The following is a 26163-nucleotide window of genomic DNA, read 5'->3' on the forward strand; positions in this document are numbered from 1 at the left end:
GAATTAGATAGCTTTTCTCATAGATGAATCAATACAAAGGAAAAGATGAGACTAATGAAATCGATGTAGTATAGAATTTTATGGAATGCTAAAAGTAGAGATGCAAAAATTATATTGTTTTTATTCTTAAAAGGATAAAATGTTATGCAAGAATATGTTGAGAACTAACATATATGCAGGTGGAACTTAGGTGAAAGAAGTACAAGTTAAAAAAATCAAGATTAAAATCAAGTCAAGCATAGTTGGAAAGCTTAAATGAAATGCTTATAAAAGCTCTTTACAACAATATCTGAAATGTCCCATAAATTTAAAAGTAAAAATAAATATGTAAAAAATATGAATTGAAGATTATTCTTTTGAATCATTACACTTATAAACTTTTTAGATATAGACGTAGGATAATTTATTAAATTGTTAATTGAATATCTATACGTGGTGATATTAATTATGATATAGTGTTCATGTTATAATATGTTACTTATAGTCTTCTTGACTATTACGAAGGTACAACATAATAGTATCTAATTATGGAGTGCTTTTACAAACTTGTAAAAAAGTTAGGATATCCAAATGTCATGTTATATTTATTTAATTTTTTGTTGTTGATAAAAGAAAAAGTTTTAAAGCTAAATATTAAAATTACAAATTTTATTTTAGAAAAAGAAATTAAAGTATTTTTAAAACTGAATTGGAATTTATTTCAACTTATAGTTTTGGTCAAATATCAACTGTTCTAAAAATTAAATAAAAAAAAGTTCTCAACCACTCATGTTTTCTCTCTCTTTTGAATTATAAGTTGCTTGATAACGCAAGTTGTGATATATAATGTGAGTTGAAATTTGAAAATTAAGTGTTAGTGTAATTAATTAGGGCGATTTAAACCTGTATTTATTTACATTATTTTATATCAAACTCACATGTAAGAGTTTAAAGGTGAAAAATATTTACGTTGACTTTCCTTTTTCTACACGCAACTAACATGATTAAGAGTGCTAAGTTTGTTTGTTTTTTCTTTTTCGGAGGGTTGAGATAGAAGTATGGCTTCTACTTCCTGCACCTTCCATATTTTCAAAATGATCATTTTACTTTCATAAAAGTGACTTTAAAATTATATGTTTTGGAAAATTTACAGAATATTGTTTTTTTGAATTTTTGAAATAAATTTTTCTAAACAAAATTTATGAAACAAAATTTTTGAAATGAAAATTTCAAAATAAAATTTGTAGGACGTATAAAATGTATTTTGAAACAAGTTAGGAGTAAAATTTTCGGAATAAACTTTTCGAAATACAAATAATATTTTCTGGTACAAGTTTTCCAGAATATCTCTATAAGATATGTATTTAGAAAATAGTTTTTCATCACACATAAAATATGATTTAGAAGAAGCTTTCTAAAACAATTTATTTTTCAAATTTCTTTCTTCTTTTTCCACTGCATCGTTCTTCTTCTCTTTATCTTCTTAAAACAATATGATAGTGACAACAAAGACAAAAGTAGTGCAGTGGTTGAGTCATGTTATTTTGGAGTTGCAGTTAATAATTGTGGGGGTACATTAATAGCCTAGAAGTACTACCAGTCATCCACATCCCAGATCCGGATAAAGAGGGTTACTCCATGGACCATCCCACGTTGCCCCAACACCACCACATTCTTTATAAATTTCAAAACTATTTTTTATATTTTAAAATATTTTACACCTTCACTTTTTTTCTTTCACAGATGTGCCACATCCGTTAAGTTTTTTTTCTTCTAATTTTAAGTTTTTAATTTATTAATTTATTGTATTTTAAATTAATATATAAATATTATTTAACTTTTTATAAATTTATTATGTAATTATATATAAATTAATTTTATTTTATTTAATAAAATAATAATTATTAATTTAATTTATGTATTATTATTTAAATAATTATTTAATTTTTTTTTATAAATCTATTAAAACAACGGAGGTGGCGACATAAGTTATTTTTTTAGTTTTTAATTTTTTAATTTATGATATTTTAAATTAATATATAAATAGTATTTGATTTTTTTAAAATTATTACTTAATTATTTATAAATAAATTTAATTTAATTTAATAAAATATTTATTATTAATTTAATTTATATATTATTATTTAAATAACTATTTAAATATTTTTTATAAATTTATTAAAGCGGATGTGCCACATCCGTCGGATGTGCCACATCCGTCGGATGTGCCACATCCGTCGGATGTGATGACATTAGTTGAAGTTTTTTCTTTTTTAGTTTTTAATTTTTTAATTTATTATATTTTAAATTAATATACAAATATTATTTAATTTTTTTTAAAATTTATTATGTAATTATATATAAATTAATTTTATTTTATTTAATAAAATAATAATTATTAATTTAATTTATATATTATTTAATAAATTATTTAAATATTTTTTATAAAATTACTTAAACGGCCACATCCGTTATAGTTTTTTTTTAAATAAAAATAATAAACTAAAATATAAAATATGTAAACGGATGTTAATATCCGTTCACGAATGTCAACATCTTGTTTTATAGCAAGGACAAATTAGATATAGGGTGGTGCAGAGAACATTTGGTAGTGATGAAGGGAACAACACTTCCAGATAAAAGATGCATACAAGAAAGCTTAAAGGCCCAAAAGAAATAACCGAATTAACCTCCAAAATAGTTATATTTATGTTAAAGTTATGAGTGACGTTGAATATCCAATGCTGATATACGTAATATGTACACCATAATAAAAGTTTAATAATATTATCTACATGTTAATTGCTGTATTAAGATAATTTATTTGCGAAATAAATTTTAAAAAAACAACAAGCCAGTAAGTTTCTATTTTGTAAGCTGTAATGTAACTAGGAATTTGTTAACAATAAAATAAAATAAATTGAAAATTGATTGAAGCTAATTTTGTTTTTTTAATTTTTATGTTTATTTTCTCTTCAGTTTACTTCATAATTTAGACTGAAAATAAAAAAAAAATTGAACAAATTTGAGTTCATTATATATATATATATATATATATATATATATATATATATTATTTTTAATTTTTCACTTTTAAATAATATGGGATTTTTAAGTATATTGGAATAATGTTTATCAAAATATTTTAAAAACATATTATAGTTTTTAATTCTAAACATAATATTACTAAAATAAAATATTTCATTATGAATATTCAAAAAGGCAGATAATGAGATGTATATAATATATTAGCAGAGTCTTACAAGATAAGATTATAATAATATCACTAGTATACATTCTTAAACTATCATACTATGATTCTATTATAAGACTATATCTAACATGATCTAATATCACTTAAACGTTAAGACAATAGACTCCTCAGTCACAAGGGGTTCCTCTACACTTACGTCAAAAAAAATGATCATTGTAAAAAGAATAACACAACACATAAACAAAAAGAATAAGCTAATATACAAATGAAACATCATGTATTGATAAAAACATATTGTATCATAATACAATGTAGTCCAACTAATCTTATAAATATAAATTATAAAATCAAAGACTTTTCTCAACTTAATCATATGGACACATATATTAATATCGAATCTTGGGAGACTCCAGTACTTGTGATAGATAACCTCCACCCACAAGGTTAATCATATACAGACCACTAAAACTTCAAAAAGTTCTCAAGACTAAGACTTCATGCCACTCTCGATCCCTCAACATTATTTTCTATATGAGTTAAGTGATTAGTAAAGTATCAGGATAACCTCCAATCCTGAACTTCTATATTAATGCATGCACTACAAATGGAAGCTCCCCATGGAATTTTTTTTTCCACAATAAACCACACTTTACTTCATCCTCTAAACTAATATCACCTATAAGGTTAATTAAAATCATCATACCTTATCATACATACACATACTTATCAACAAATTGATCATCACATTCAAAACAAGAAAACATGACAATGTAATTACCGCCTAATGCTATAAGTCTTGCCCAATGAAACTCTAACAGAGGTGTCTCTAGAAGAATCTCGCCCAACGCTAGCTATAAGGCTCCCAGTGCCAGCAAAATTCCATGGATGCCTAGCGAGAGCACCCATGAAATTCCTAAGATTTAATTCGAATTAATGGAGCCCAACGGTCCTAAGTGGCACCCAGTAACATCAACTCAATAAGCTCTCTAACTTTAGTGACGCAACTTCTCCTCTTGAGCTTGATTTGTGTAATTTAAAATTCCTTGAGCCAATTCTTAGTGTTAATTGTCTTTATGATCATAAGATTCATGATTCTTGGCTCAACAAATGTCATATTATCTAGTTCAAGTCTAACATCTCAAATCAACCACCTTAAACATCAAGTACATAATCTTTTCATTCCATACGTGTTCTTCCATAACATCACAAATTCAATGCACATAAACATCAATTTCATTGTTCGATTCTATCATACATGATTTATCACAATATCATAGATGTAACAAAAATTAAAAATCAGTACAAGACCAACCAAGCATAAACTCTAACTCAAGATTTCACAACTATCAATGTAAATCAGTAATAACCATAAAACAAGCATATAATCAAAGTAAAAATTTAACTTCCTTCATCTGATACAACGACTCAAATAGCTCTAATATGACTAAAACATCTTTAGCTCCATACGGTGCTCTATTTACACATAGAAATATCACATAGATAATGAGAACATACCGTTATGATCAATGATCAACATGTTAGGAGTATCAAGGGGGAGGTTTTTAACCGGGGAGTCAATGAGCAATGAGATGTGAGTCCAACCTTATAAGAGATTGACACCACTCTTTACCCAAAACCTTAAGGCAATGAGTTAATGGGTCTTCCCACTTATAAACCACTCTACTTTCTCATTTATCTCCAATGTGGTGGATTCCCAACAATCTCCCCCTCAAGGGTGAGTCGTTGGTACACTTCCTCTACAGCTCCCCCTTCAGCGGAAGCATCCCCTTTCAACCACGAGTCGCCCTCTATACCGCCGTTCATCTTAACGGGTCTCGCTTTCCTGGAACCCTTGCCAGGAAGACTTTCGATATAGGGATCATTACCCTCGTCTGAGCCTTGGTCACCAACACCAACCATCGGCTCTGATACCACTGTTAGGAGTATCAAGGGGGAGGTTTTTGACCGGGGAGTCAATGAGCAATGAGATGTGAGTCCAACCTTATAAGAGATTGACACCACTCTTTACCCAAAACCTTAAGGCAATGAGTTAATGGGTCTTCCCACTTATAAACCACTCTACTTTCTCATTTATCTCCAATGTGGTGGATTCCCAACAATCTCCCCCTCAAGGGTGAGTCATTGGTACACTCCCTCTACAGCTCCCCCTTCAGCGGAAGCATCCCCTTTCAACCACGAGTCGCCCTCTATACCGCCGTTCATCTTAACGGGTCTCGCTTTCCTGGAACCCTTGCCAGGAAGACTTTCAATATAGGGATCATTACCCTCGTCTGAGCCTTGGTCACCACTAAAATAGAGAAGAGAAAAATACCGATGATAGACAAAATGGAAATTTTATACTACTGAAAGAAATTTACAGCACCTCTCTCTTTCACTAAAGAACTTCTCAAAATTATGAGAATTCAAGAAAGGAGAGAAGAAATGAGAGAATGGGATGTGTTACAAAGGGGGCAAGGGGTTTCTTTTATAACCACCTTGCCATACCACTTTAGAAGTTCCCACCAATGTGGGACTTCATTCTTCACAATCTCCCACTTGAAGATTTTGATGAAACTAATCAAATCTTCACACCATTTTTGCCTTCATGTTGCTCGTTAAACTTTCAGTAGAATCGAATCTCCGAAACGCAATGCAACACCCAATCAATATTTCACTGCTCTCCACCAAAACCTGCTACGAACCTACTAACCACTCCCACTGCTTATGCAATGTCTAGGTCTTGTACACATCATAGCAATTATAAGGCTGTCCACCACTGATGCATACGGTACTCGAGACTTCTCCATCCTCTCCGCTTCATTGCTAGGACTCATACTTGAGGATGATTGATAGGAGATGGGGTAAAACTGGCTTGCACTCTTGCATGTTGAAGCGCCGCAAGACTTTCAGTAAGTTTTACTTCTGAGAAAGCCAAATCTTCCTATCTTTTTCTGTCTCGGTGAATTTGCATCCCTAAAATCTTGTTTGTCGGTTCCAAGTCCTTCATATGAAACTCCCTAGCCATTGTTCAACCTACAAACCAAGTTTTCTTGTTCTTCAAAGCCTTCTGGTTGGAGCATCATTTTATTCCTGCTTAACAATAACCTTATGAATGGTGAAACTCATAGGCAATACCCCTTCACATTGTTAGCATATCCAAGCACTTTAATTCTTTCCCCAGTTTCAAGCTTGTGCTTTAGTTTCCTTGAACTGGTAACAACACATTTGACTTCCTCTTGATGTAATACACTCAAACTCCTGGAATAAACTTTGCTTCTCCTAGGAATAACTTCGGTGTTTCCCTTACATCAGAATGAACCAAGTCTTCTTGTGTTTTCTTTTCTGGTAGTCAAACTAGCAAACCCTGATCTATGTTTAAGCCCGGGTACAGATTACGTTCTGCCTTGCAAACTTCACTTTGACATTTGTCCAAGTACGATGTCACGTCAACACCGCTTCTTCTTGACTTGTCGATGTAACCATTGCATTAGCCTTTTGCAACGTATCTCCCATAAGCATATGCCATGATCTTCTGAGCTTTTATGACTTACCAGACCTCCCTTCTTTCTCACAGAATATTTTCATCCTCTGAGGTATTTGCCATACAACCTTGTGAGGTTGATGCCTCAGAGTTCTTTCTTCCACTCTTCTCGTGCCAACATTCTTTCTTGACATGCCCCCTCTTACCACAATTGTAGCATTTGAGATGCTTCTTACTTTGAGATATATCATGGGACTGACTCCCACTAGACCCATATTTCGTTGATTTTCCTCTTATCATCACCAAAGCTTGTGTTTGCTTTGAACTTTCCAGCATGTCTTCTTTGTTCCTTCGCCTGGATTCTTCTTCAAGAATTGCTCCGGCAACATCCTCAAAGTGTAGACTACCTTCAATATTATTATTCGTAATATTCATGATGAGTTGATCATACGAGTCGGGTAAACTCTGCAGTAGAAGCTCTGCGCGTTCATTTTCAACTATGTTGAAATCAGCCGCTGATAGTTGGGCAAACAAAGTGTTCAGATGGTTGATGTGGTCCGTCACCGTTGTGGACTCACTCATCCGGAGAGTGTAGAGTTTCCTCTTCACGAATATTCTTGTGTGGAGAGACTTCACCTCATATAATTTTATGAGGGCATCCCAAATCTTCCTTGCTGTTTCTTTTTCCGCCACACTGGATAACACTGAATCTGCCATTGATAGGTGCAAATTCGCGATGGCGTTATTGTCAATTTCTTTCCACTTCTGCTCCGTCATTTCTGCGGGTTTTCCTTCAATTGCAGCTATGCAATTGTCCTTTCTCAAAATTGCCTTCATCTTCAATTTCCACAACGCGAAATTGTTGCCATTGAACCTCTCTAACTCGTATTTTGTTGTCATGGTTTTTAAGAACCGACTTATGCACTTCTCACTATGAATAGTTTTATCTACTGGAACAGTACAGGTAAACCGTGAAGTAAAGCACCAAGAAGTTCCCAGGAAAGAGAGGTGGGTCACAAACGGACACTCTTAAGTACCAAGTCTTTCCTAGCCAGAACTTTCCCAGACAGCACTTTCACACTACCAAATGTTTCCAGTAATAACTCTTTTCTGATGTGGAAGATCGGATTAAACCGCAACCACAGAGCATACTCAGAATTTTACCAACACTATTCTAATGACAATAGCGGCGGAATACTAACCAATAGCTCTGATACCACTGTTGGGTATCAGTCATACAGCACAAGCACACACAACTAAAATAGAGAAGAGAAAAATACCGATGATAGACAAAATGGAAATTTTATACTACTGAAAGAAATTTACAGCACCTCTCTCTTTCACTAAAGAACTTCTCAAAATTATGAGAATTCAAGAAAGGAGAGAAGAAATGAGAGAATGGGATGTGTTACAAAGGGGGCAAGGGGTTTCTTTTATAACCACCTTGCCATACCACTTTAGAAGTTCCCACCAATGTGGGACTTCATTCTTCACACAACAAAGACTCATATAAAAGATAAAAAAGATGCATGCAAGTGGAAGAAGACTCACATGCAACAAAAAATATAAATAAACTAAAAAATTTCCTGAAACTCAACAAATGTGAAAGGAGAAAGTGATCCGTCCAAATTGAAGAACTTGCCGCAATGATTACTCTAGTGGTCTCAGATCTTTAAACAAATGAACATAGAAAAATAACTCTTAGAGAAAAGTAAAAACTCTATAAAATTAATTTCTAAAGAGATTATATATAATAAAATAATGAAACTCGCTTATAACAAAACTATTTATTCTAAAACTTTTTCATATTAAAATAACAGAGTCTTAATGTTTTTAAATATCTATCAATTCTAAAACGTCATTTATCCGTCTTTTACATTAATTATAAAATTATACAATTTATTTATAAAATATAGATAAAAAATAAAATTATAAATATAACAATAATTTTATAAAATAAATTTACACAAATATCTCTATTTAACAACTTTATAATATTTGATATTTTTTATATTTAATGATTTCATAGTAAAAATTATATACAAACCAAAATCATAAAATATTCTTTTGATTCAAATATTCTTTTGATTCAAATATTATATTACCTGTACATTAAACTATATGAAATTATATTTTATTTCATATTTAATTTGTATCACTTTATAATAAAAGATTAATGTATAATTAATATTATTCATATCCGATCCACAAACATATTAAAGAGTGCAGTCTAATAAAATCTTTTAAATCTTTTTATTAAAGAACAACTAGACCTATGTCTATTGGGACCATATATTTACATATTATGACTAAATATGTTTAATGTCTTAGTTATTATTTATCATTACATTACTATTTATTATTGTGTTATGATAGGAACATAGACCTATGACTCAGGTTGATCCTATAAATATAATTAGTATTCTCAGAAGAATACTCACTCTCTCATAAATACTAATACATACCATTTATACAAAGATCCTAACTCTCTTAATTACTTAAAAATCATTTATGTACAAAATGAATAATCAACTAACTCTTAGACAAAAGAATCATCAAACCACCATTAGAATTTTATCTCACAAAATCCTAATAAGATAACTCTATGATAACTCTAATATAACATTTATTATATATTTTTATGCTAAATTTTTGTCCTATTTACTCTTAGTTTAATGTTATTGGATAACAGTAGTCAATGTTTAACAACTATCATTTGTTTGATTGAGTTAAGTTCTTTAGTTAACTCTTGTTCAATTTTTTTTTATAGAAAATTGCTACTTATTTTGTCTCACAAAATTGGACTTTTGTAATCAAATATTCTAAAATAAAAAGATCTGATAAAGGCTAAAACGGAAAAGTTGTAAAATGAGAGAGAAATGTTTTTTTGTTTTTCAATTTTTAATCATAACATTAAATATTAAACATATTAAGAATAAATGATTTATATTAGAGGTGGAGAAAATTAACGAATAAAGAATTATTCAGTCATTTTTTTTATCCTGTCAACAAGATCGTGACGTTTGTTAGTTTTTATTTATTGGATATTAATGTTTTCTAAGAATTAAATATCATCACATAAAATAATTTGTTATATAAATTAGTTAATTAAGCATATTATATAACTTCTAATAATGTTACTGTCGTAGTATGAAGTATCCGTTGGTTGCATTGATTAATATATATGGGATATAATTGATCTTTATCAAATTCAAAAATAATGAATATTAATTAGTTATATATAGTTAAAACAAGATAAAATATATGTTTAATTTAATTATATTATGTTGTTATCTACTCATCTATTTTCTTTTTGAATTTACTCGTTATCCAAACAAACTATAAAGATAAGTCTTTCCTACTTCAAAATTAAATGAAAAATTAATCATATGATGTTAAAAGTTAAAACATTTTATTTTTTTCTTTATTCTTTATTTTTTAAAATGGTTAGAACAACATATTTTGCGTTAAACGCGTGAAAGGGGAAATAGAACGATGGTGGGTATTATTCGTGGAATCGAATTTCAGTAGGATCTAATCTTCAGAGGTTTTGCCAAAAGAACAAAATTTGAAGCAATTGTTTTTGTGAGCAAACTCTAATTCCTTACGATCTCTTGAAAATCAATTATCGATTTGGGGATCAGAGGGAATGGAGAAGGTGATGAACATTCTGAAGCCGAAGCCAAATCCGCAACAACTATTGAGGGATTGGCAGCGCAGGCTTCGTCAGGAGTGTCGCAACATCGAGCGCCAAATTCGCGGTATTCCTTTCTCTTTCTTAAACCCTAACCATTTTTATTTTATGATTTTTTTGGTTTGCTTGATTTTATGTTTATGGGTTTCTATTAGATATACAGAGAGAAGAAAAAAGTGTGCAGAAGGCGATCAGAGAAGCTGCAAAGAGGAATGACATGGGCTCCGCAAAGGTTTGGCCTTTGTTGTTCTTTTGTTTTGTGACTTGTAATTTGTTTATTTGATATTGATTTCCTATTGTCACTGCCAGTGAGTTCTTTTGGTAGTCATGCAATAATTTGCCTAAGTTTGAGAGATTGAGGAATGTGGGTATATCACCTCTTAAATTTATTTGTTGATTATGTAAGTTGTGAGCAGAGTTGATTCTGAATGGAAGGATATTGGTTTTCTTGGTTGAATGTGGGTTTGGAAGATATTAATTTATCTTTTACTGCATATTTTCATCTTGCTTAATACTGTGAGATGTTTCTCTAATTAGATATATAAGCCGATATACCAAAAATAAAATATACTTTCCAGTGTAATTTCTAGTGTAGTGGTGGATGTAGGCATTTGTACAACCACATTAAATTCTTATGTGATTTATTTTTCTCTTTCCTCTTTTATCGTCTTGTTCCTTACAATACATTGTGTGTATTTGTGTTGAATCTAATGAATTTTGGGATTGACCAATTGGATTATGCAAGCATTGGAGGAAGAACTAGCAGTTATGTAGCTTAAAGTTTGTATGGATTGTGTCCGTTGGTGGGCTGGTTAGGATCAGTCACAATATTCAGTAAACTAATAGTGAAAGGATTTTTGGGATGCATTTGTTTGTGGCCTTCTAGGCATCTATATGTTATCATTTGAGATTTTAAGGTTCAAAGGATATGGTTAGTATTTTGAGAAAAAATTCTCCTTATTGTGATATTTGTAAAATTTGCAGGCACTTGCCAAGGAACTTGTGAGATCTAAGAAGACTGTTAACCGTCTCTATGAAAATAAAGCACAAATGAATTCTATATCGATGCACCTTGGAGAGAGCGTTGGTAGGTTTCTCCATGTTTTATTAGCCTTAACTTAATTTTGCCTTGTAACAGATAAGGACTGTCTAAGTTAGTTACTTGTGTTTGATTCCAGGTTTTTGATAATTGATCCTTAACTGTAGTAATTTTCTTTTATCTCTCTTGTAACTGAATGGTATGGATAAATTTGTCAACATAGTTGATTTTATTAATGATTGAATTTTTGGTTGAGGGAAATGATCACCTGACATTTGTTGCTTCTGTCTTTAGTTTTCTTGGATAGAGAGGAGAGAGGTACCGGGATGTTAATCTAGTGTGCAAAATGCTGATGGTTTTTGGTTTTGCCTTGTGGGTTGTTCTTTGGAGGTACCGGGATGTTAATCCAGTGTGCACAATTTACCCTCCATCAACCTAGGTCTTGTCCTTAGGACCTGATCTAAGAAGACAAATCAAAATTTGGAAACTGCTGTTGCATTTGGTGAAGTTCACGCCATACTGCATCTTCTATATTTGTTTCGGTCCATTGAATCAAAACTTCTGTGGCTGCTCAAAACTCTTGGGTATCATGTGATTCCCTGCACAACATTATGTGAATTCCGATCATCTACTTCTTTAATCAAATCAATGATATGATTAATAAAAATTTGATCAGTTTCATAATCTGTTGCTCAACCTATTTCTGAACTCAATTGCTTCGTTAACAGAGAAGATATCATTGAGTTTACCCCAAACTTTACATTTCAACCTATGGTTTTTATCCCATTGCTCACCACAAAATCTACATAAACCTTTAGCAATTCTGTCACTAACATCTTTGCGAGATATAGAAGATGAATTTTTACCTTTAGTATCCATATTAGCTAAAACAAAATTCAAACTGGTGATAGAAGATGTATGATAAGAATTACATGGTGCCAACCCTGTGCTTACACATGTGGTTTGAGTATTGGAACTTATCACCCTACCTTGCAGCATTTTCTTCTCTAAATCCTTTAAAATATCCAATTGAAGTCTGCTCAAATGCACCGCTTCTTGCAAAGGTCGAGGCATACGAATGCGGACAATTTCCTCTAAGTCAATCTTTAATCTGGACAAAAAGAAACTCAAGGCCATGGATTCAGACACAATCACCTGAGCCAATAGAGAATCAAAAACCTCCAAATACTTGTCCAATTATCCTTGTTTTAATCTTGATAACTCCACTATTGGTTCATCACACACACTATCATCAAATTGGCATGCCATATCCTGTAAAATTTGTTGCCAAGACTTATTCTTGAAATCAGGTTGATGTATGTAATGTCGTTGCCAAGAGAGCTTTTCCATCCATGGACAGCAGCAACAATTTTCCTCGTTGAGCCACCAGAGTAGATTCCAATTCAAAGAATTGTTCAGCCTTAGCCCTCCACTTCCTCTAATTGATTCCATCAAAAGATGGAAATTGAAGCTCTGCACGTCCAAGAATTGAAGCTCTGCACGTCCAAGAATTGAAGCAGAAACATATGAAGATTCTTGGATACTTTATGTAGATGGTTCTTGATGACCCAAATTCAACAGAGCTAAATAAGATTCTAGATTTTCAATGGACTGCTGTAACATTGTTAATTTTTGCTGAATAATATCTTGAGTTGCTGACATATCTGACAAGGTCTTTTTGATAATATCTACTCTGCTTTCTAACTCCTTGTTAGTAACCATCCTTCCCGGCTTATACCAATTTTTAATAACTTTTCTCCTTCTTCCGCAACCACAGACAGATACTCTGTCCCCTGCTATCAACCTTTTCCACCTCTTCCAGTGCCAAACCTGTTCATGTAACTGCTACCTACTCCACAAATTTCTCCACCTCCACAATTCCTTAAAGCAATGCACTGACGCACACTCACAGCTATATTACCGGAACCCAGGTAACACTGCCAAACTTCTCACACAACTTATCTGAATATTTCTGCTTATCTTTTATCATCAAGGATAGGGTTTTTATAACCCAAAATTACTAGATTTGTTACAACCCACTAACTGAAAACTGAAAGCGATAAAAAACCCTAATCTAGCAAAGGGGTTTTTACTGTATTTTTCTTCTCTCTATTTCCATCAACCCTATTTCTCACCTATTTCTATCCTTCCCACCTCGCACTCTGTGAGTGTTAGTTTGTAATTTTAAGGTGATTATTGTTATACGATATGAATTTAGTTTCATGTTTTTAAATAGGATCTTACAATCTGTCATATTTTCTGTTTCATTCTCTGTCTTTGCTGATCCTTAGGTAAGATCTCCATTTTTTACTACCTTTGTAACCTGAGGTCGAAACTCCATAATCTACAAGGAGTAAAAAAACTTAAATATAACTTCTACCCACTGGAGTTGTTGGCTACATGGATGGAATGATACCGTAATGTGATGTTGTAAATCTTGTATATAGATAGACCATTTTGATTCAAGGAAACTTAAGAAAATCATTGGAGTGATATGACAAGCTTTGTTGTATACTGTTTTACAAATAAGAGGCTATTTTATATGCATAACATAGTTTGGGTGGCAATTATCATCGAGGACTTTCCTTCTTGATATATTGGACTCAAATTCTACAACTACATTAAATTTTATTAATCTAAAATACTAAATAAAATTTGTAAAATTAAATTCATACGAAAATCAAAATAAGATATTAAAAGAATAAACTCCATTGTAACTCACCGCCTTGTGGTGAATCTTTATGGTTCAGTACGGGGAGGAAATTGTTGTACCCAATTTGTAAGCTGAGAGGGCCCTTTAAAACCAAGACAGAGGGAATGTTTGTTATGGGCTAGAGGATGATTTGTATATAGTCAGCCTTCTTCGGTGAGATTTTTTTTCGATTTGGCTTGATGTGGTGACTAATGTGACATATCGTATACTTGTAATACTCTCATGTACCTGTTTATTATAAATATACTTATATGTAATATATAAATTAATCAATTACTGTTTTAGCTGTGAACTCTTATGCAACTAGTCATCATGACGGGTTTGTGTCATTAGAATTTTGTTCTTTGGAAATTCATGATTTTTGGTTGTTTATGCAGCAATTGCTCGTACCGTGGGGCATCTGTCAAAAAGTGCTGAGGTTATGAAGCTGGTCAATAATCTCATGAAGGCTCCCGAAATGGCTGTGACAATGCAAGAGTTCAGCAAAGAAATGACTAAGGTATACCTACAAAATCCTTTTAGTGGTGTGGAAGAATATCACTTTCAATCTTGGTTAGAGAAGATAGTTGTCGCATATGTATTTATGAGTAGTGTTGTCTCTATCAGGCAGGAGTTATCGAGGAGATAGTAAATGATGCTGTGGACACAGCACTAGATTCCGAGGATATAGAAGATGAGATAGAAGAAGAAGTCGATAAAGTGTTGACTGCAATAGCTGGTGAGACAGCTGCACAACTTCCTGAAGCTGTGAGGAAAGAAAGGGTGAAACAACCTGGTCAAAGTGTTGGAGCCTCAGAGGTATGTTCAGTTGTAGCTAATTTTCTTTATCAACATGACTCTTTCTTGCCTTACACATAACACCAATCATGGAATTCATTATTATTTGCAGGAAGAGGCTATAGCAGAGGGTGTTGATGATGAGGAAGAAATGGAAGAAATTAGGGCCCGACTTGCTAAAGTTAGATCATAAGCAAGTATTATAATCTCGCACCCTCTACCTTGTACTCTGGTGTGTTATAAGGGAGATTGAGATGTTGACAGGTTTGTATCTTATTTGTTGAAACAGACAATTGATAATTATAATGGCTAATATAGTATTGTGAAGGGAGGTTCGTATGTAATTACACGAAGTTCTTGAAAATGTCTCGAGCTGTAGTTATTTTTTTTCTTCCTGTGACAAGATTTAAAGTAACTTCATGCATTATTTGGCTCCAAGCAAAACTTAGTTAAATAAAATTAGTAAAATTAATCAGCAGTTTATTGCACTTTTGAATAATTCTTGAAATTCTGAAGGTTTTGGGTATCTGCCATTTAAATCAATCGATATTGTATTACAGTTTATTTGCATGCAATGCAAATGGGATACAAAATAAATATATTGTCGACAATCTCTAAGAAATAAAGGGGGACTAACCTAAATATGTTTCCTTTATTTTATTTTAGTATATTGTTTCCTTAAGTAAGAATGCACATATTACATGTGATTATGAGACAATTTATGTGCCAAGTGAAGTTGTTATAAATTGACAATATTGTCATTGAATGTGAAATGGACAAGAATGTGGTGAATAATTTAAACAATATTCTTTGTAGGGTTCAGTATGTTCTTTGTTTCCATATTTTAATATGAAGTTGAAATTCGTTCTTCTTTGAAAGTTTATATAAACAATATTCTTATATTTTAAAAATTTGTGGAATACATCTTTTATTTTAGATGCTGTTAAGTTTTTTATGATTTCTATAACAAAGAAGATAATGTGGCCATATTTAAGTTCACACATGGTGGTAATCGTTTAAACCTTGTTAATTATCTATCCTTGTTGATAATTGATAATCGATGGTTAATAATCAATTACCATTTCAAAGTATCAAATACTATTTTTTACATATCTTACTTTTAGTAATCGATTATATTCGGTTAGTAATCGATTTTAAATAGATTGTAATTGATTATGAAGACATGTCAACTTAATGCCGTCCAAAATGAAAGATGTATTTCAGGCATTTTAAAAGTATAAAGATGTTTTTTTATATGAATTTTTAGATAGAAACTTATTCTGATTTTATAATAGATGAATAAAAACAACAATTTGTTCTCACAAAATATTGATCAAAATTTAATAAGTTAACTAAACTAAATATAATATAACTAACCCGTGTTCTCACAATAAAACAAAGATAGGAATGTATTTATTACTAAACATCATTTTGTCTAAAAAAACAATAAACAATAAAGAAAGGAGGCTTTTTGACAATGGATTAATAATTACTAATTACTAATGATTATGAAACAAAATAGTGATAAAATAAATTAGAACAAATTAATGAAAATTAATTAACTAGAATTTTTTTTAAAATAATTATAAAACAAAAGAGTGATAAATAAATTGAAATAAAATAATTATTATTATGAGAAATTGAAAGAAACCAAAAAAGAATGGAAATATAAGTTCTAAATGTTCAATTAAATTGAAACCAAGAACCATAAATAGATGTCTAAAATTATTTAAATGAATACCTAAAAAAATGACAAAATAAATATAAACTTAAATTAAGTTAAAAATTTATTGAAATCAGAAAAATTAAATGCACGTAGACTTAACTTTGAAAATGTTAACCAAAAAGGGAATGTCATATATTAAGAGAAGTATCACCATGGTCAAGTACATATCATAGATTTAATAAACTTAAGAGTACTTCCTCACATGTCCAGTGTTTCACTTAAACCTTTTTAATGTTTAGGCTAAAAATTTCACTCATCGTCACTTCATGACAAAAGCCTTTATCATAAGTTTGAAATCATTCTAATTTCCCTCCATTAGAACACATACTTTAGTAGATTAATAAGACTTTTTTTTGGTTTTTAACAAGTCTAGGGATAAGGGTAGGATAGAGGGTACTGAGGCTAAGACATTTAGTGGAATGAAGAACGATTCATGACTTGTGTATTTTTTTCCGAGCTCAATATGATAGATTATGCACAAGTACATTCTTAGAAAAGAAAGATGTGTTATTAATGAACACACTTAAATAAGTCTTTTTTACTAAGACTTTTTTAATCAAATTATATCCAAAATTTTCATGCTCGATCCTTGCTTGTAAACTAGACTCTCTTTTTTTTACTTATGCATTGGTTACTAGCTCTTCAATTCCTAAGTCAAGTTTTTTATGTTTGTAATTCCTAAGTCAAGTTTTTTATGTTTGTTTTGGTTAATGGCTTATGTTGGGTGATAAAATCAAGAAAAGACTAAGGTTCAAATGGAATCAAAGGATATTTTCATGTAAGGTAGGCTCAGTTAGCTAAGTAGTTAAAACAATGAGGCCTAAATCATCTATACTATTGTATGTACTTAACTAGTGTTAAAGAGAAACCAATTAAGTTTTAAAAAGTACAATGTCATGAGTGGTTCACACAAGAAGGAGTTAGGCTCAAAACTTACCTGGATGGTTGTTCAACCTAAAATTGATGAAAGACCAATGTTAATGTAACAAGGGCATGACTTCAAAAATGAGCTAAACCATTCAAATTTTGAAATCTCTCCCTTAATCAAATTAGTCATCCTTTACCAAAACAATTCTCCGTCAATCTACAGTTAGTGCCATAGTTACAACAAAATATAAATGAAACCTCATGCACAAAATACAAATACTTTCCAATTTTGAAATAAACACTGTCCTCAGTGTGGAGATATTATGTTTGTTAAAAAAAAGAGAGTATGAAAGAGATAAAGAGAGAAAAGGGGTGGATTCTATGTTAGTCCAATGATGTGAAGAGAATAGAAGAGTATGAAAGAGATTAAGAGAAAAAGGGCGTGGATTCAATGATGGTCTATGTTGGTCCAATGAGGTATCACCCATGCGATTTTCAGTGAAATGCATTCTCACCCTCGTTTTCAAGACCCTCTCAGAAAGCTTGTCATCATTTGTCTCGATCGGGTCAAACGCGGGAATGGTCTGTCATGATGTCCACCGCGGACACCACATTGGTGGCAGTTTTCTGCCTTCAAAACTTGATTTTTCATTTCAAACTCCCAAAATCATGTTAAATCAATATGTGTTAACACATAAGTGACCACTTATAATTATAACTTTCTATAAAAATCTTACCAAGAAATTAATTAATTGTTTAATAGAATTTGATTTAAATTGTTTTTTATATTGAAGTAAAAATAGAAAATTTTATACGGATATGTTTGGTTTGAAAAATGTATACTTGTTAAGAAATTTACAAAGAAAATGTTTGGTTTTTCATTTCTTGAGAATTTTTTTTGTTTTGTTTTTTTTTAATTTTTCATTTAAACTCTTTTAGTTTTTTCAAACTAATTTCTGCATGAAAATATTAAAAAAATACAAATAAAAGATAAAATTAATGTTTGTTAATTAATATTGTTCATTTATAAAATATCTATAAGTGGCTCAACAACTTTTGTACAATAAATAGTGTGCTAATAAAGACAAATATTATCCCAAATGCTAAAAGAGAAGGACGTCCAAACAAAATAAAATAGAAGCAAATAAATAATCTCATTAAGAAAAAAGAAAAATGTTCAAGAAGATAAAAGTTAGGTATCATAGTTATGCCACATTCTGCAAGAACTGTGATACTATGCTTCAAGCCTCTTAAATTGTTAAAAGTGGATTCCATACTTTCCATCACTGAAACAAACTGCTAAGTGGATTCTATACTTTCCACCACTAACTGAAACAAACGGCTACGTAAAGTCATAATCGGTCTTCTAATTCAAAATTCAGAAAAAGTCATTACACAAGATAATAACAAATAAACCACTCATAAAAAAACCAAATCATGATGCTAAAATTTTGTTTACTAATCTCCTCGTTCAACCTCCTATCATTCTCACGTCGTCTTGAAGCTTATGTTCAGCCTCCTATCATTCTCACGCCCTCTTGAAACTTATAAATGATAAACTCATTTAAGGATACACATGTAGAAATTAATAGTGTAAATCTACTATTTCTAGAAAAATTATTAAATTGTTTAATATACATTGATCATGTATATGTTTAAAATACAAAAGTAACGTACAAAAATTAAATATGTATAATAAATAGTAACCTAAAATTGTACTAATACCTACAAATATTTTGCTAAACTCATGCTGAAACATCGCAAACAAATAAAATAGAAGCAAATAAATAAATAAAAAAACAACAAACTATAATAGTAAGTACAATAAAAATCATTCTTACCTACTATCAAAATCTATATGTATGTAGTGTTACATACCTAGCTAAAGAATGATTTTTCTTTTAGTTATTATTATAGTTTTTTTTCCTCTTATTTATTTATTTTCAGCATATATAAGTTTCATTCACCGTTATTTTCATTTGTTTTGATAATGTTTTAGAATTGAGGGTTTTGAACCTGTTACACAAGTGTTGGAGTTGGGAATTATTGTTCACTCTGTTATTATTAGAATTTCATTGGGAGCTTCAGATAATCCTGACACGATAAGACCACTAGTAGCTGCGTTGACTTTTCATCAATTCTTTGAAGGCATGGGACTTGGAAGCTGTATATCTCAGGTAATGTATCAAAATGAATCTGGTTGATTGATGCTTTGTGTGAAATGATTTGTGTCTGTGTTGGTATGCAGATTGATTTAATCTGAACAAAAGAATATATAAATGAGATCTTTGTGTGTGGGACCATGTGTGTTGTGTTGGTATGTAACAAGGATTTTTTATCTGTGTTCTGTTCTTTCTTCTAATATTATATCAGGGTTGCTTTCTAACTCACTTTTTTAATTAGATTAATTAATGGCTTATAAGGGTCACTCGTTATTTACATGTTCAATGTGTGATCATATCTGACTTTGTAAATGTTTAAGTGTGGCATAAAAAATTGAGTAATTTTTATAGGTAATTTTTATTCTTAAAGAGTGAAAAGAATATAAATTATATCTATTATTGTAGGCAAACTTCAAGAGAGTATCTGTCACAGTGATGGGATTGTTCTTTGCATTGACTATTCCAATCTGGGTTGGTATTGGCATAGGAATTTCAAGTGTTTATAATGAAAACAGTCCAACTGCTCTTATTGTGGAAGGAGTTTTTAATGCACCTTCAGCAGGGATTTTAATTTACATGGCTCTGGTTGATCTTCTTGCCAATGATTTCATGAGTCCAAGAATGCAACAAAGTAGCATACTCTGTTTTGGAGCCAATGTTTCTCTTTTGCTGGGAGCTGGTTTGATGTCTCTCATCGCTAAATGGACTTAAGAAATATTTAACATAGAACTAAGTGTTTTCAAGTACTCTCCTCTAAGTACATAATCAAATTTAGAAGATCTTTTTTTCAATTTTCTTTCTTTTCTAGTTAAAGAGATAGATGAATAAACTTTCCTCATTACAATCATGGAGGTAGTACTTGAGGAGATTAAAGACAAAAAAAAGTTAAGTGTTTTATTCTTCTACTTTTTTTCATTGGGGAAAGATCAGGAAAATCTTATTGATTCTAATTTTCTCCAACCCCATTGGATGTTATGTACAACAAATTATAATACATCATTTTGTGGCTTATATTTAACATTTTTGTGTACTTTATCTACTTTTATTTACATTGTGTATGACGTTTTTACATTGTATATAAAAACCTCCTACTATTAAGTTAACTAATGTCCCTCTAAGAGTTTGGACCTGTGATACACATGTAGAAATTAATAGTATAAATCTTACTATTAAGTTTCTTAATCAGAGCTAGAAAAATTATTAAATTGTCTAATATGCATTGATCATGTATATCTTTAAAATACAAAAGTGACGCACAAAAATTAAGTATGTACAATAAATAGTAACCTAAAATTGTACTAATACATACAAATATTTTGCTAAACTCATGCTGAAACATCGCAAACAAATAAAATAGAAGCAAATAAATAAATAAGAGAACAAAAAACTATAATAGTAATTACAAGAAAATCATTGTTAGCTACTATCAAAATTTATATGTATGTAGTGTTACGTACTGATTACATACCAAAAAAATCCGTATATAAAATCATCATAGATAATGTTACATACATATAGATAATGTTACATATAGATTCTGTACGTAACATTTGGCTGAAAATCGCATTGTAGAGTAGTTACAACCTCTTGTTCGAATCACCTTGGATCACTCGTAGAAGGGACTAGAATTAGGAATAAAAGAGACAAAGAGAGAAAGGACGTGGATCCAATGAGGGTCTGTGTTGGTCTAATGAGACGAAGAGAATAAAAGAGTATGAAAGAGATGAAGAGAGAAAGGACGTGAATTCAATGGGGTCTGTGTTGGTCCAAGGAGGCATCACCCATGCAATTTTCAACGAAATTATTCTCACCCTCGTTTTCAAGACACCTCTCAAAAAATTGGTCATCATTTCCCTCGATCGGGTCAAACGCAGCTGCCACCGTGGACATCACATTGGTAGTGGTATTTTGCATTCAAAACTTGATTTTTCATTTCAAACTCCTAAAACCATGTCAAATCAATACGTGTTAACTCATGACTCACCACTTATGATTATAACTTTCTATAAAATTCTTACATATAAAAGGAAATTAATTAATTGTTTAATATAGAATTTGGTTTAAATTGGTTTTCTCCACAAGGTTAATTATTTTTTCTTATATTGAAGTAAAAGTATAGAAAATTTTATATGGATATGTTTGGTTTGAAAAATATATACTTATTTAATTTAAATTTAAATTTAAATGTAATGATAAAATGTTAATTTGTATATAATTAGTAACTATTACAATTTCAATTTAAATGTAATAATAGAAATGTTAATTTGTATATAATTAGTAATTATTGTAATCTCTATTTAAATGTAATAATAGAAATGTTTATTTGTATATAATTAACAATTATTATAATTTCCATTTAAATATAATAATAGAAATGTTTATTTATATATAATTAGTAATTATTACAGTTTCTATTTAAATATAATAATAGAAATATTAATTTGTATATAATTAACCATTTAAAAACTCTAGTAATGTTAATTTAAATGGTAACAATGTAATAATAGAAATGTTAATTTAAATGGTAACAATTTGAATGAAAACTTTAATAATTACTAATAATTAACAAACATAGCTCACAAAACCAAAAATACTATTTGTTTTATTACAAGGACTAATAATCGATTATGTAGGGGTGTACAACTTCACTTCTGATTCATGTGTCAGGTGAAGTAATGCAGGGGGACATGAATTCTTCATTTGAAGTCATATGGACCCCACAGCTTGCCTAAATTCGTAATTTCAAAATTTTGTCTAGATTCATAATTTTTTTTTTCAAATTTGCCTATATACATATAAAAATAAAAGACAAATATGACGTTTCAAGTTCAGCAGAGATGAGAGTATATGTGGTGGGAGGAGGAAAAAAAAGTCTTATGTTCAATATGAACAAGAAGGAAGAGGAGGTGGAACACCTTGGCCATGATAGAGGTGGCCAGAGATGATGAGAAAGAAAAAAAAAGTAAAAATTTAAAAATAAATAAAAATATCCATATAAGAAAACGAACTAGTAACATGGCATTCTTTATTACGTAAATAAAAAGTAACACCTTTAATGATTAAGGATTAAACCCAAACATTAAATTGTGTTATAATTCAGAGACAAAAACATAATTAATTCTTTAACGCTTGTTTTTATTTTGATTATTTTTTTTGTTTTTTTTTTAATTTTAAGTTTTAGTAAGATCGAACAAAAAGCAAGAGTATAAAATTAATCATATTTGAATGTAAATTATGTTTCTTGCATCTTTTTGAATTTGTCAGTAAAAAAAATTTAATATAATTATTTTCAACAATGTTTTTGTAACGTATTTACATTTTTGCCTTTACTTAGACTTTTTAGTGTTGTATTCATTCAAAAGCAAATGTGTTTTTCTTCCTAATAATACAATTAGTGCTTACAAAACTTTTACTAGGATTTGTATGGTGGTATAATCATTGATTACATGTTTATTGTACTTATTTGAGTCGGTTACCAAGATAAACCATCGATTCTGATGCTACTGTTGGATCTACCGAGAAGGAGGTTTACTACAAACACCAATGAAATTGGAGTCCAATCATATAAGGGATTAACACCACTCTCTACCAAAAACTTTAAAGCAATGAATTAATGAGTCTTTCACCTGTTCTACTTTCTCATTTTTATCTAATGTGGAACTTGGACTCACACTTCCATTTCCAACCGTTCGTACATTTACTAAGACTTTTGTAATCCTATTTTTACCATATCTACTGAGATTGTTGGAAGTCCCACATCGACTAGAGATAAGGTCAATTTATAATATATAAGTGAGTACAAACCTCACCTTACAACCTGATTTTATGGGATTGAATTAGACTTAAAGTCTACATCTTGATATTGCATTATTTGCATGAAAAAGTTAGTGAATATATGTTGCCTCCTATATAATTTATTATTGTGCTTCATACAAAACAAGTAATTTTTATTTTTCTTGGATTTATATTGATTTTAGGCTAGGCTTTTGGTTCACTCGCCCTATTGCGGCAAATGCTTGTCAAAAAGCATTTGTAACAAATCGTGTAGGGGATTTTGGTTTATTATTGGGAATTTTAGGTCTTTATTGGATAACGAGTAGTTTGGAATTTCGACATTTGTTTCAAATTATAAATAATTTGATTTCTAAAAATGAAATGAATCTTTTTTTTGTTACTCTGTTTGCTCTCTTGCTATTTTCTGGCTCAGTTGCAAAATCTGCCCAATTTCCTCTTCATGTATGGCTACCCGATGCTATGGAGGGGCCTACTCCAATTTCTGCCCTTATACATGCTGCTACTATGGTAGCCGCTGGAATTTTTCTTGTGGCTCGTCTTTTTCCTCTTTTAGATAAATGTAGCTTATTGCTGCAATTTATATATGTTGGAATTCATATTCTTCCTGAGTTAGAAGTTGAAAGCTAAAAATCGAAGAGCGTGACAAAATGATAAAGATTCTAGGGAAAATGTTTTAGAAGAGCATGCCTTACCAATAGTGACATTTGAGAGCATTTATATATATTTTTTAAATGCTAGGTTTGACACTAAATTAGTTTATAATTACTCTATCTTTTTGTCTTTTAATAATATATCATTGTTCCAGGAGGTGGCTACTTTGAAACAAGATCTACGTAAAACAAAGACTGCTTTGGACACATATCCCATGAAAAGTTAAGATTAAGGTATTTGCAGAGGAAGCAACAAAGATGTCTTTGAAACTAACTGATACTAGAACAGATAAACTTCGTTGGCGAGACAAAGAACTAATAGAGAAATGTTGGCCATTACAACTTTTCAAATTGACCTTTGGTAATATATCAAACACTAGACTTGGAGATGTAAAAAAGATACTAAATGCAAGCCTTGATTTAATTAACTAAAATGTATATTTATATTATTTTGCTTTGACATGCTTTATCTATGATTTCTTGGTTCATATATGTATTGTTATAGACAATTTCAATCTTAGATAGTTTGGACTAAATTTGAATTTAATTTAGTTTCAATTATTTAAAAATGAAACAAGTAAAATATGATCTTCTCAAAATATCAAAAGGTGCTGAGTTGGAATCTCATTCTAACTAAGGATTCTTGTGGTTCCGGAGGATCCAGCTACAGGAGAACCGGGAACGGAGAGCTTCCCCCGTCCTCTTTTTTTTCGCCCGACTCTTTGCTCTTAAGAATACTGGTTTTTAAGAATGAGTGATTGCCCTTCTCCGACCCTTACTGTCCAACCTGAGAGCGGATAGCTAATGCGTTCCACTTTTTGAACAGGGTTCTATGGTCGGTCCGCGACCCCTGGATGCCGAAGGCGTCCTTGGGGTGATCTCGTAGTTCCTACGGGGTGGAGACGATGGGGTCGGTCCATGAATTCTTTTTCCTTTTGCCACATTTCGCTCAAAGGGTTGAAGGGAGATAGTGCATCAAGCTGTTTATTCAAACTTATTTATTCAAAATGATTCTTTAAGCTATATTTATAAACAATACAACAAAGTATCTGTATTATTCCAGTACACGAAGAAGTAAGTGAAAAATATAGTATAAGGATGAAATATAACAAATTATATATATTAAAAATTTCATGTGCGTTTAAGAAAAATATAAATACATTTCTAAAAAACATTAATACTCTTTTAAAACACATAACATATACCCATATAAAAAAATATTAATATAGTATTATCATATAAAAGAACAATACACATACTAATTTATTAAATGAAATATACAAAATAATTAAATTTTTCCAAAAAAGATGTAACTATGATTCTTATGTAACTTAAAATTAATTTTGTAACATCATGTTCTTAGGAAGTGGTTGAAGTTCCAATTTCGACTAGAGACCATATGGTTTTGATCGTCTTGACCAGACGACCATTGTGCAGTCAACGACTGTTCTAAGAATTTTGTAGTTCTCTATAGAGTTTTTTTTACTATTGTCCATTGTCCTCTACTGCGGTTCATCATCCTATCCCGTGAGGGGTAGTCTATTTCTAAGTGCTTTAACGAATAAAGGAGACCATTCTTTTGAAGAGTTAGATCTTCCACCCTTCACTGTCTATCATCGGCGCGCTGTCATTTTTGTCATTCGCTGTGAGGAGTAGTCTATTTCTATGTGATCCAATCTAGTCCCTGCAATCTATCGTTGTCAGCAACTACAGGCCATCATCCGTTACTGATGACAATCTAGTCCCTGCAATTTGTCATTGTCTGCCATTGTAGGCCTCCATAAATTATCAATGGCAATTTAGTCCCTGAAGTTTGTCGCTGTCTCCCACTACAAATCGTCGTTCACAATTGATGGTAACCTTCTTTGTCAAAGTCATCATAGTTGAAGTTTCGTGGTAGTCCACCACTGTCCAATATTATTCTCTAGAATTTTTGTTAGTTGTTCCTCAACCTCCGTTCCACTCTTTATCAACTGGATGTCAATATTGCAAGAAGAGATATGAAGCAACCTCCCAGATTTGTTGTTCAAGGAGAGTCTTCTGGTTTGATATTTCGTCTTCTATGT

General features: G+C 30.9%; 2 protein-coding genes across 2 annotated transcripts; both read left to right on the forward strand.

Annotated features, from left to right (window-relative positions):
- Nucleotides 1-10137: 10137 nt before the first annotated feature.
- LOC108338919 (vacuolar protein sorting-associated protein 24 homolog 1) lies at nt 10138-15282 on the forward strand. The gene is made up of 6 exons (XM_017575988.2): nt 10138-10435; nt 10524-10600; nt 11353-11455; nt 14498-14619; nt 14727-14918; nt 15010-15282. The coding sequence occupies exons 1-6, from the start codon at nt 10324-10326 to the stop codon at nt 15088-15090; spliced, it is 687 nt and encodes a 228-aa protein (XP_017431477.1). The 5' UTR covers nt 10138-10323; the 3' UTR covers nt 15091-15282.
- Nucleotides 15283-17944: 2662 nt separating this feature from the next.
- Nucleotides 17945-20368, forward strand: LOC108339430 (zinc transporter 8-like). The gene is made up of 3 exons (XM_017576561.2): nt 17945-17967; nt 19490-19667; nt 20058-20368. The coding sequence occupies exons 1-3, from the start codon at nt 17945-17947 to the stop codon at nt 20361-20363; spliced, it is 507 nt and encodes a 168-aa protein (XP_017432050.1). The 3' UTR covers nt 20364-20368.
- Nucleotides 20369-26163: the final 5795 nt, after the last annotated feature.

This window comes from Vigna angularis, chromosome 5 (genome assembly GCF_016808095.1).
Source record: "Vigna angularis cultivar LongXiaoDou No.4 chromosome 5, ASM1680809v1, whole genome shotgun sequence".
Classification (NCBI taxonomy): Eukaryota; Viridiplantae; Streptophyta; class Magnoliopsida; order Fabales; family Fabaceae; genus Vigna; species Vigna angularis.